The 11,971-nt window shown below is 46.6% G+C and overlaps 1 protein-coding gene across 1 annotated transcript in view; it reads right to left on the bottom strand.

Annotated features, from left to right (window-relative positions):
* Positions 1–671: 671 nt before the first annotated feature.
* The window catches only part of dagla (diacylglycerol lipase, alpha), a 33,809-nt gene continuing 22,509 nt past the window's right edge, over positions 672–11,971 (bottom strand). Inside the window, exons 18-20 of the mRNA XM_053513335.1 lie at positions 9,980–10,106; positions 4,602–4,765; positions 672–3,129 (exon numbers count right to left, since the gene is read on the bottom strand). Of these exons, the coding sequence (XP_053369310.1) occupies positions 2,067–3,129; positions 4,602–4,765; positions 9,980–10,106 (1,354 nt within the window). The 3' untranslated portion in view covers positions 672–2,066. The remainder of the gene's footprint in view (positions 3,130–4,601; positions 4,766–9,979; positions 10,107–11,971) is intronic.

Here is an 11,971-nt window from a genome sequence, read left to right as displayed (position 1 = left end):
AAACCACTTCACACCAGCCCACGCTTGGCACCGCACACGTCGTTCGCAGTCTTAGGCTTGTTCATCTATGGAAAGTCAGCTCTCAAAGCCAGCTGTTGTCGCTCCTACAAACCTCTAGTTTACAAGACAAGTGCTTACATTTGACAAAAAGAAATGAGTAACTGATTCGTACTAAAGGTCATCATCTTTGCCATAAGCCAGGTTGTTAAATCACCGAGCTCTTCAGCTCCACTTGTTCGACCGTGTGTTTGAGAATCAGAAATAAGAGAACAAAACAACATGAGAATGTCTGAAATCTGTAGTGTTTTATTATTTTACAGGCAAAGTACATTGTGTGTGTGTGTGTGTGTGTGTGTGTGTGTGCATGTGTGTGTGTGTATATGTGTGTGAGTGTGTTTGTGTGTGCACGCAGGCAGTTTTTTTTTTTTTTTTAAATACATTCTCATTCATGATGAAAAGTAAGGACCGGCAAGTTATCTGGCAACAATAGAAAGAAAAGTGTCTTCAGACGATTAATGGCTACTCTTACTGATTCGTTTAATAAATCAGTGTATATGCACAGATAAACCCCGCCCACCCCTGAAATATTTATATTATATACTCCATATAGTTATAGATTTCAGATAAAGTCATTACTATGGTACATGATACAGCCATTTGTCATTAGAATGTCAAAGTGGAATATTTATTTCATTATTATTTAGTTAAACTGAAGAAGAAAAAAAAAACAAGATGGGAGATTTACTTGCATAAAATAAACAGCTATTTACGATCACGTAGAGGGAAGAGTACAGCAGCGAGGGACGCTAAGGGGAACGAAGGGTGAGGATTTGTACAGGATCAGTAACCTGGAGCTTTTATCACTGAGAGGAAAAACTGGCCTGGATGGAATGAAAGTAGGCATGTGCTGTTATAATGCCATATCAGGAGGGGGGCACTTACTTTAAAAAGGTTTAGTGCTGAAAGTGTCCCACTGCTGTAGTTTTCCTACAAACACAAAATGAACTCCTGCTATTAAAAAAAAAGAATAAAAAAGTTTCAAATCAAAACACATCATTCAGGAAAAAAAATTTAGAAAAGGCAAGTCGCACTGGAACAGTTACTGAAATATTCATCATAAAGATAAAACCACTGAGTAACGCAACAGAAGTCATAGCAACAGCAGTAGAAATGATAAAAATGCAGATATGTGTGTGTATGTGTGTATAAGAGAGACTGAGACTCCCTAAAAAAGACCAGTTGCTGCTACGTGTTCTTGATTTGATTCCTTAACTTAAATTAAAAAAAGTCTTCTGTAAGTCGGTGCCTGGTGTGCATGCCTCACGGCGGCGCATTGATACGGCAAAACATGAAAAAATACTAATAAATATAATACCAATAAATCCATGTAGGTGTTTTTTTCTTTGCAGGTCATTTCCTACACATATTTGGCTGGGAAATATTGACAAAAAGAGCTATAAATTAGCATTCATTTTTTAAATATTTTCTCATGCACACCAAAACAGAGTTGTAAATTAAAAGTAAAAATAAAAAAAGGCCCCCAAACTTTGTGCACATGCTCAACAAAACACGCCACGCCGTCCTTAATCCAAAAGGTATAAACACAGAAATAATTTTCTATCTTTCTTTCATCTCTGCTCTTAAAAGCCCTGAGGAAGTATCACTCCGTCCGCGACTTGTCACCCGCTAACCTGCAATCCGCTCTGCGCGTGCTGTTCGGTGGCTTTGACGTAAATGTAAACATAAGCTCAGGCTCGACGAGAATGTTGTTGTGTGAAGCGTCTTTGTGTGTCCTTGTTTTCATGAGAAACCCTTCGTAATCAGTGCATGTAGACTGCGCTGGCATATAAACGTCCACCTGTCGTACAAAATGAGGTTTCTGAATGCTTCTCAGCCTAGACGTCTTGAACAAGTTGCTACGCATGCATCTTTTTTAGAGCGAGGATCAAATTCCCCCATGCCACCACTTTACAGTTAGGAAGGACCTCAAGAGAGGTCTGAAGAGAGAACTGGAAAATTAAACGTACAGACACCGAAAAAGCCGATTTTCTGAAGTCCGTCTCGCACTACACTACAGATGATAACGTGTTCTCTTCGTAAGAGGAAGCAGCGGGAGTCCGTAGGACGGTGTGATTGACAGGCGAGAGGTCGTTCATCTCTCCGGACGAGGATAAAGGGAAGGACGGAGAGAGAGAGACACCGGACTCGGGTTCGGTGGAGCCGGCAAAGGTTCGAGGAGGCTTAGGGACGAGGTTAGGCTCAAGTGTGGCTCTGGCCAGTAGCTGCTGCTCGCTATCCAAATCCTCCATGCGCTGTTCTTCCGTCTGAACTGAAGAGCCACGTCCCGACTCGGACTCTGCGTCAGAATTGTCCAGAGGAAGAGAGTCGCTTCCGTCTAGCTTGAAAAGGGAATCCAGGTACTGAGCAAACTCCAGCACTGCCTGACTGGTGTTTCCGTTGGACAGTGGAGTTACTCGCACCTCTTTCTTCACACCATCAGTTTTTGTATTCTCTCCTCGTTGCTTCTTTGTAATCCCTGTCCAGGGTACCACAGGACTTGAGTTCTTGCTGTTAGACCTCTGAACCACTTCAAAACTTTCCGATTTGGAGCGTAAAAGTGCCTTCTGCTGGCCTGTCTGACCCTCACCCGTGTGTTTGTATGCAAACCGGGTAAAATGGCCACCACGGTTGATTTGAGAAAGGGAACGGCCTTGATTAGAAGGTACCGCAAGTTCTGGAGAGAGGCTGTGGCTTTCACTGGGAGGTAATGCGAGTTCTGGTGGTGAGGGGCAGCAAGGCCCGGTTTGGCCCAAAAGTTCTCGCTCAGGTGAGGCCTGAATTAGCTCAGTTCGTGAGCTCAGGGATGGATTCTCTTCAGGAATCGGGGCGTCGAGCGGGAAAGGGAGCGTTCCGAGACACGGTGATCCTCTGAAAGCAGCTGAAGAGCGGCGGGAGTCCATGCTGTAGACCGAGTCGACGTCCGAAAGGCTTTCCATGACCGCCAACGGAGCCTTTCGCTCTCGCAGCTCCAGGGCCAAGCGCTCACGAGCGCCCATCAGCACCACAGGCACGGCTGGAGGAGGGCACTCCGAAAAACCATCCAGAGAAATCTCGGATCGAGCGCAGGAGCTACAGAAGAGAAGGAAGAGGACAGGGAGGGAGCGAAGGAGGAAGCAAAAGCGATGGATATATATGAGTGTACAGAAAAGGTTGGAAAACAAAATAGAGTAAAAGATATGAAATTAAAAATAAAAGAAAGGTACAGATGTATGGATTAAAGATGTTAAAAGAAGATGGAAGAGACATGGCCATGAAGGTGGAGGGAGAAAAGGGAGAAAAAGGAAATGCAGGTTAAGTTAATGCGGCAGGACTTCATCTACGCTGTGCTTCTCTACTGACCCTGAGGGGGAACTGCATACTACCATATGTGCTTCCTCTAGAGAGAACGAGAGTGAGAGAGGACAGGGCCCGTGGTTACGATCAGACAGATCACATGATCCCATTAGGACTAAATCCATGAAGCTAGAATACATTACGCTGCTCTAATGTCGTGCACAGTGTGTATTACAATGTGTAGTACATAATGTTCTATATAGTTTAATATACATACATATACCATCACTATATTTATTGGCATCCTTAAACAATCCTTTCGTCAAATGGTCACATTTATCAAAATTATTTTAAACCCCCTCCCCCTGACATTATAAAAGGTATCTCCTGTTTCATACAGAAATCTCCGGAGATGCTCCAGCCCTGTTGATCCACGTGCTGTGAGTGTTATGTAGCTTTTTGGCACAGGTTTTAATTTAAAATCTCTTGGTACTTTAATTGGTGTGAGACCCATTTATGCCGAACACAACCTGGATGCATGCCATAGCGATTCCTGAGTTGTGTCTACGTGAAGCCTAGTTGTGTCTAGTGATTAGACGACAGATGAGGATTTTTTTTTGCAGGACTTCTTGAACAGTTACCTGACCGGATGTAAAGGCTGAATGGACATTTGGAGACGCTGTGACCCGATATTTCCTACAGAAATCCTCAAGCATTGAATTCTTAAAAGAACTGATTGCTGCCTCTCTAACCTCCTCCTCCTCCTCCTCCTCCTCCTCACTGTGCTCCATCATCCAGCAGTAATCAACATCTTTGGCCTGGGCTGCTTTTGGTGTTCGTGATGCTGCTAATAATTTAAGAATATCCTCTAATAATCGCTGCAGTCATGTGACATGTCAACTGTTCACAAGCAGATTCTCTTCAACTAATTATGTGTGTTCTGACATCATCGACATCATTTCATATCAACAGTGGAACCTCAACATACGAATGCCCTGTCTCACGGATTTTCACCTTGGGAACTGAAACTGTTTTGATTGTTTTTATATGCAAAAATATGATTATAGTGTTGGACATTGGTAATACTGGTGATATTTTTGGATGGCTGGCCTGGATTATCTGCATTTACATTATTCCCTATGGGACAACGTGTTTCACAATACGACATTTCACCTTAAGAACTCGTCTTAGGAACAGATTGAATTGATATGCCGAGGTCCTGCTGTGATGTCAGCGGGGCTGAGTGTGTGTGTGCCAACGAAGCTCACCGGACGCTGCTGTTCCTGCGGTGCTGGGTTTGCGGCGTGGGCTCGTGGGAGTTGGAGACGCCGTGGAAGTAGGTCTCGGCGTTCAGGTCCACTTCGGTTGGGCTCACCATGATTTTAGCAGCGGACAGAAGAGCCGTCTTGCCCTTGTTGTAGTTCTCCAAAACCTGGAAAAAGGACGGAGGAGGTGGAAGGAGAAGGAGGAGAGAGGAGTGTAAGGAGTAAAGCTGGAATGAACTTTCAGGAAGACGAGTGTGTAGACGAGTCCGATCATCAGGAAGCAGTAGTCTATATATACACACTCTGAAGTCTACAGTGTGTATTATTTGTGTGTGTGTGTGTGTGTGTGTCACTGGTACAATGTTGAGTCACGTCAAGTCATTACATCTGTATTGTGCTCTCTCTCTCTCACACACACACACACACACACACACACTACAGCAAGGACATTGTGTCATGCTAAAATGTATGTCCTGAACACTCAATAACACACAAAACAATATTAATTAGGACACAATGAATTATCTTTATCATTCCTTTAAGTGAGCAAAACTTTGTGCCCCCTTCCTTCATTTAGAGAGCATCTGCTATTAGGATTGTAATCCGAAGAGACACAAAACTTCCTGGATAGAATCACACACTGAGCTCCTGTGTCAGGAGAGCATCCTCAGGCTCGTTCCATTCATGTGGTTGACGAGGAGGTGCTGGATCAAGCGCTGCTCTTTGTCCTGCTGAATGGTGAGTGTGGACGCGTCGATGCAGGTCCATTAAACCTAATCATGCAGTGACGCCCACCATCCTCGCGTTTCTGTCCATCAAAGCATTTTAAATCCAGACTAAGATATTTAAATCTATTCCTAGACACATGCTACTCATTTTTAAGCAACACGTTCTTGTTGTATTGGCAGATCGTTTTATTTTATTATTTCTATAAATAAAGTCTTAAACTAATCTGCTGATAGAACAAAGAATTTAAACATTGGTAGGTTTGTCTAGAAGGAGGAGAAAGAATGTTAGATTGGGTTTGATGTTATTTCATGTGAAGAAACTATAAATAATTATGATTAAATCATTTTTTTTGTTTTGTTTTCACTTGTTTAGTTGTTGTTTTTCACAGCAAAAAAAATTCACTTCTTTGGTCCTGTTATATGAGGGGCGTTCAAGTCAAAGCAGGACTTTTGATCGTCACAGTCCTGAGAGTAAACACTCCTTTATTCCTCTATATAATCCCCTCCTACACTAACACACTTATCCCAGTGTCTCACTAGAGGCTGCTTTAGACCTTCAGATGTTTTACTGCGGCTGAGAGTCTCATCACCCGCCCGGGATCAAAGTCTTCTGGAAACGTCCAGCACTTTTACACCTTCATACAGCAGAAATATCATCACATGTCCCGGTTTGACTTGAACGCCCCTCATGTATTTCCTGTCTGATAAATAAACACACTATAGATTTTTGTGTATAATATTAAACAATGGTGTTAATGAGACTGTGAGACTACATGACCCGTCATGACCCCTGGATGATGATGTGCTCACACTCACTGCAGTCACACAGCCGATGGGGATGAAATGCTGATGGTTCGTTTATTAGTCATTAGATTAAAACAAGTTTAAAACATAACACTTAATACAGACGATGAAATGTGTTCGGGAGGTTAGAAAGAAAGTAAAGACAAACTGCACGTGGAGACACCATGAGGTTATAGAGTGCAGAGATAAAACATCATTAATACAAGTGACAAAAAAACGTGACAGTAATTATCGCTCCGTGTGATACGTCACGACTCGCATGACGCTTGTGTGTGATTTAATCAGCAAGCTGTGCACGTTAATACCACATCAGTTAAACATTCCAGGTGTGTTAACTCGAGGATCACGCTATACTCTGTACAGCACTGGTGAGTGTGTGTGTGTGTGTGTGTGTGTGTGTGTTCATACGTAAACATGTTTAACACAGAGGCACGGCAGGCTGAAGCGGATCACACTACAGACTGGATGCTCTGCGGCTGCTGGATGTCATCCCGGGCCTGCGTAACCATGGCAACAACCATAAATAGCTTTAGGTCTGTAGTGAGAAACGGAGACGTGCAGTGAAGAACACACAGGGAAGGAGTTATGAGGAGGTGAAATGTAATGTTTTAACACTGTTCAGTGTTCATGGTGTGTGTGTGTGTGTGTGTGTGTTGAATACTAATACTAATATATGATTCAGCTTTTCACTGCAGCTGAGGAATCAGTAGCACAAACACACACACACACACACCTCTCAGGAGTGTTAAAATAAGAGGAGCAGTCATGAAGCGACTCAACGGCGACTCGCTAAATCAAAGCATCAACGCTACTCAGCTCAGTGTTTGACTTTAGCGCCACACGGTGATCAGAAAGTGTCCAGAGTGTCTCCTGGACGAGTTTAATCGTCCTGCGAACAGAGGAGCTGAGACAGACCGCGACAGGAAGTGGACGAGCGGCCCGACAGTAACTACTGCACACACTCCCCTTCACAACACCACACCACATACTTCTTATTGGCTAGTTGTCATAGCAACGCGGGAAACGTTCAGCAGCAGAGAGTTATCTAACGGCGCTTTATAAATACTACACCTTCACCGAACGAGCAGGGAATGAGCGGGACGGTCCGGCGAACAGGAGACGCTCGGCGTCCTGCGCTAGCTCCGTTACTCTGTCGCTGGAGATCAGAAGTTTTCCTGCACTCTCCTTCTGTTGGCAGTTTTTTGCAAAAAATATATTTAATGTAGTGTAACAGTTTCCTAAAGGACGTGTGTGTGCTGACTCTCTGACAAGAAATAAAAGATAAAAATTGAGATTGATGAAAAGTCCAGAGAGCTACAGTATAAAGTAAATCTCTGAAGTTATCAGGAGGAGTTTTCCATTATGTATTTTGGAAATAAACTTTTAAAATTAAGGAAAAGAAAAAGAAAGATTGAATGAAAGGATGCACGGTAATAAAACACTAAACAGTTTTTTATCAGGTCTAACTGTAAACAAACACCCGGTCCTGTAGTAACGCGGTCCTGTGGACGAGTCCCGCCTTCAAGAACACAAATCTGTTTAAGCTGCACGATGGTTACTGATGTCGCATTACGTTACTCACAGCCTCCAAACTAAACAAGCAACTTTCAGACACCGGACCTCAGCCGGTGGAAACGTTTGGGTCGAATCAGACTATTCCTCCTGGAGCTGCAGGAGAGGCTGATGATGGATCTACAGCGTGCTGCGGTGAACTTTCCTCCTGCTCCTGGTCCTGCACGGATGTGTGTGTGACGGGCGGGGGGGCGGGGGACGAATCGAAAACGAACGGGTCGCAGGACAGCAGGGGAGTGAGGGGCGAATCTGGAGGAGTTCGATCGATAAAAAACGACACCGGAGTGAGAGGCTCCTCGTCCTTGGTGGCAAAGAGGTCTGAAAGATAAAAGGGGTTTTCCAGCACCTGCGAACACATACCAGAGGTTACATTACTGTCAATCTCACACACACACACACACACACACACACACACACACACACACACGCTCGGGAAGAGAAGGTCAAGGGGAAGTTGCAGGAGCCAAGGAGAAGTCCACACCACCACAGAAAGAGAGAGAGAGGGAGAGAGAGTGAGGGGGGGAGAAAGGGAGAGAGAGAGAGAAAGGAAGAGAGAGATGGGGAGAGAGTGGGGGGAGAGTGGGGGGAGAGAGAGAGAGAGAGATGGGGAGAGAGGAGGGGGGGAGGGAGAGAGAGAGAGAGAGAGATGGGGAGAGAGTGGGGGAGAGAGGGGGGGAGGGAGAGAGAGAGAGAGAGAGATGGGGAGAGAGAGGGGAGAGGGAGAGAGATGGGGAGAGAGAGGGGAGAGAGAGAGGGAGAGAGATGGGGAGAGAGAGAGAGAGAGAGGGAGTCTCCTGCCCACTGAACACAGTTTTAAAGATAAAACACCTCAAACACGTCGGCACTTTCTAATAAATGTTTCCTTAAATTCTCATGAATGGGAGAAGCTGCGGAGGAAAAACACATTATTTGAGAGGGAGACAAAAAGTCAAAAAAAGAGCAACATGATGCTCATACAAAACCATAACAGTGAGAAAGATCATAGCAGAGGCCACGCCTCCTCTCCTTACACTGACTCTCAGAGGCCACGCCTCCTCTCCTTACACTGACTCTCAGAGGCCACGCCTCCTCTCCTTACACTGACTCTCAGTGGCCACGCCTCCTCTCCTTACACTGACTCTCAGAGGCCACGCCTCCTCTCCTTACGCTGACTCTCAGAGGCCACGCCTTCTCTCCTTACGCTGACTCTCAGAGGCCACGCCCCCTCTCCATACGCTGACTCTCAGAGGCCACGCCTCCTCTCCTTACACTGACTCTCAGAGGCCACGCCTCCTCTCCTTACACTGACTCTCAGAGGCCACGCCTCCTCTCCTTACGCTGACTCTCAGAGGCCACGCCTCCTCTCCTTACGCTGACTCTCAGAGGCCACGCCTCCTCTCCTTACGCTGACTCTCAGAGGCCACGCCTCCTCTCCTTACGCTGACTCTCAGAGGCCACGCCTCCTCTCCATACGCTGACTCTCAGAGGCCACGCCTCCTCTCCATAAACTGACTCTCAGAGGCGCTGCCTCCTCTCCTTAAACTGACTCTCAGAGGCCACGCCTCCTCTCCATACGCTGACTCTCAGAGGCCACGCCTCCTCTCCTTACACTGACTCCTTTCTTTGGCATGAGAGAGAGGGTCACACTGCCATAAGAACCCAGCTTTGACAAACGGCACCGCTTTACACAGAGCTGCATGAAATCTGAGACTTTACACAGGTCCCTTCAGCTAGTATCGCTTGAGCATCACACACACACACACACACACACACACACACACACATACACACACACACCAGAGCGCTGTAACACCAGTGAGCTCCCGTTCCCATGCAGTGACCTCAGGCTCAGTAAGAGGCAGCAGGGAAGAACAAGAACCTTCAGTATTCTGTGTTATTTACTCTACAGCGTGACTGAGTTCTCCACTCTGATTGGTCAGAAGGTGTGCAGTCTGTGTGTGTGTGTGTGCAGTGTGTGTGTGCAGTGTGTGTGTGTGTGCAGCAGTTCCAGCTGTAACACCATGTTTATATTAAAGTGCTCGGTCTAAGACTGTAGTGTTTTCATAGCAACAGCTTACACACACAAACACTCCACATAATCTCAGCCTAATAATAAAAACATCCTACACACGTGTTTAACAAAGTAAAGCTTACCTGCTCTGTGTGTGTGTGTGTGTGTGTGTGTGTGTGTGTGTGTGTAAAAGAGTGCTTCAGTATAGATACCCCAAAGGAGAACCACAACCGCAACCACCAGCAGTGGGACAGACCACAGACACACACACACACACACACACACACCTTATTAAGGCCGTCCAACACCACGTGAGGCATGTGTTCATTCAGCATGGCCGGAGAGATGATGACCTCATCAAAGGCTTTGTTGTCGCCCCAAAGAGCCGAGTAGGTGGGCTCCTCCTGACCACAGCTACAGAGAGAGAGAGAGGGAGAGAGAGGGGGGATAGAGAGAGAGAGAGGGAGAGAAAGAGAGAGGGGGGAGAGGGAGGGAGAGAGAGAGGGAGGGAGAGAGAGAGGGAGAGAGAGAGATAGAGAGGGGGGGAGAGGGAGAGAGGGGGAGAGAGGGAGGGAGAGAGAGGGGGGATAAAGGGGGGGAGAGAGAGAGAGAGAGAGGGAGGGAGAGAGGGTTTATTCCCTCTGTCCATTAACAGCTTGTTTCATTTTATTAGAGCTATAAATAATTGCACTCATTAAATTTTTATTACTAAAGACCTGGTTATTAAACACTATGACATCATTCGTTAAGGCCAGGTGAGAGGTACAGAAGAGAAAGAGAGGAAACGAGGGAATAAAAAATTCCTGAAAAACTGAATAAAACAGAATTAAATAAAAGTGTGTGAAGTGTGTGTGTGCGGTGTGTGTGTGTGGAGTGTGTGTGTGCAGTGTGTGGAGTGTGTGTGTGGAGTGTGTGTCTGGAGTGTGTGTGTGTGGAATGTGTTTGGTGTGTGTGTGGAGTGTGTGTGCAGTGTGTGGAGTGTGTGTGTGTGGAGTGTGTGTGTGGATTGTGTGGAGTGTGTGTGTGTGCAGTGTGTGTGTGTGTGTGGAGTGTGTGTGTGTGCAGTGTGTGCAGTGTGTGTGTGGAGTGTGTGTGTGTGTGTGTGTGTGCGCAGTGGGTGTGTGGAGTGTGTGTGGAGTGTGTGTGTGTGGAGTGTGTGTGTGGAGTGTGTGTGTGGAGTGTGTGTGCGGTGTGTGTGTGGAGTGTGTGTGTGTGTGGAGTGTGTGTGTGGAGTGTGTGTGTGGAGTGTGTGTGTGGAGTGTGTGTGTGGAGTGTGTGTGTGTGTGGAGTGTGTGTGTGGAGTGTGTCTGGAGTGTGTGTGTGGAGTGTGTGTGGTGTGTGTGTGTGTGTGTCTGGAGTGTGTGTGTGGAGTGTGTGGAGTGTGTGTGTGGAGTGTGTGTGAGGTGTGTGTGTGGAGTGTGTGTGTGTGTGGAGTGTGTGTGTGGAGTGTGTGTGTGGAGTGTGTGTGTGGAGTGTGTGTGTGTGTGTGTGGAGTGTGTGTGTGGAGTGTGTCTGGAGTGTGTGTGTGGAGTGTGTGTGGTGTGTGTGTCTGGAGTGTGTGTGGAGTGTGTGTGGAGTGTGTCTGGAGTGTGTGTGTGGAGTGTGTGTGGTGTGTGTGTGTGTGTGTCTGGAGTGTGTGTGTGGAGTGTGTGTGGTGTGTGTGTGGAGTGTGTGTGTGGAGTGTGTGTGGTGTGTGTGTGGAGTGTGTGTGTGGAGTGTGTGTGTGTGTGCAGTGTGTGTGTGTGTGGAGTGTGTGTGTGGAGTGTGTGTGGTGTGTGTGTGGAGTGTGTGTGTGGAGTGTGTGTGTGGAGTCTGTGTGTGTGTGGAGTGTGTGTGTGTGTGTGTGTGTGTGGAGTGTGTGTGCAGTGTGTGTGGAGTGTGTGTGTGGAGTGTGTGTGTGTGTGTGTGTGTGTGGAGTGTGTGTGCAGTGTGTGTGGAGTGTGTGTGTGGAGTGTGTGTGTGTGCAGTGTGTGTGTGGAGTGTGTGTGTGGAGTGTGTGTGGTGTGTGTGTGTGTGTCTGGAGTGTGTGTGTGGAGTGTGTGTGGAGTGTGTGTGTGTGTGTGTCTGGAGTGTGTGTGTGGAGTGTGTGTGGTGTGTGTGTGTGGAGTGTGTGTGGTGTGTGTGTGGAGTGTGTGTGTGGAGTGTGTGTGTGTGCAGTGTGTGTGTGGAGTGTGTGTGTGTGTGGTGTGTGTGTGTGGAGTGTGTGTGGTGTGTGTGTGGAGTGTGTGTGTGGAGTGTGTGTGGAGTGTGTGTGGTGTGTGTGTGGAGTGTGTGTGTGT

Source organism: Clarias gariepinus, chromosome 15, assembly GCF_024256425.1.
Source record: "Clarias gariepinus isolate MV-2021 ecotype Netherlands chromosome 15, CGAR_prim_01v2, whole genome shotgun sequence".
NCBI lineage: Eukaryota > Metazoa > Chordata > Actinopteri > Siluriformes > Clariidae > Clarias > Clarias gariepinus.
The sequence above is the reverse complement of the archived record's forward strand: the minus strand, read 5'-3'. Positions and strand labels throughout refer to the sequence as shown.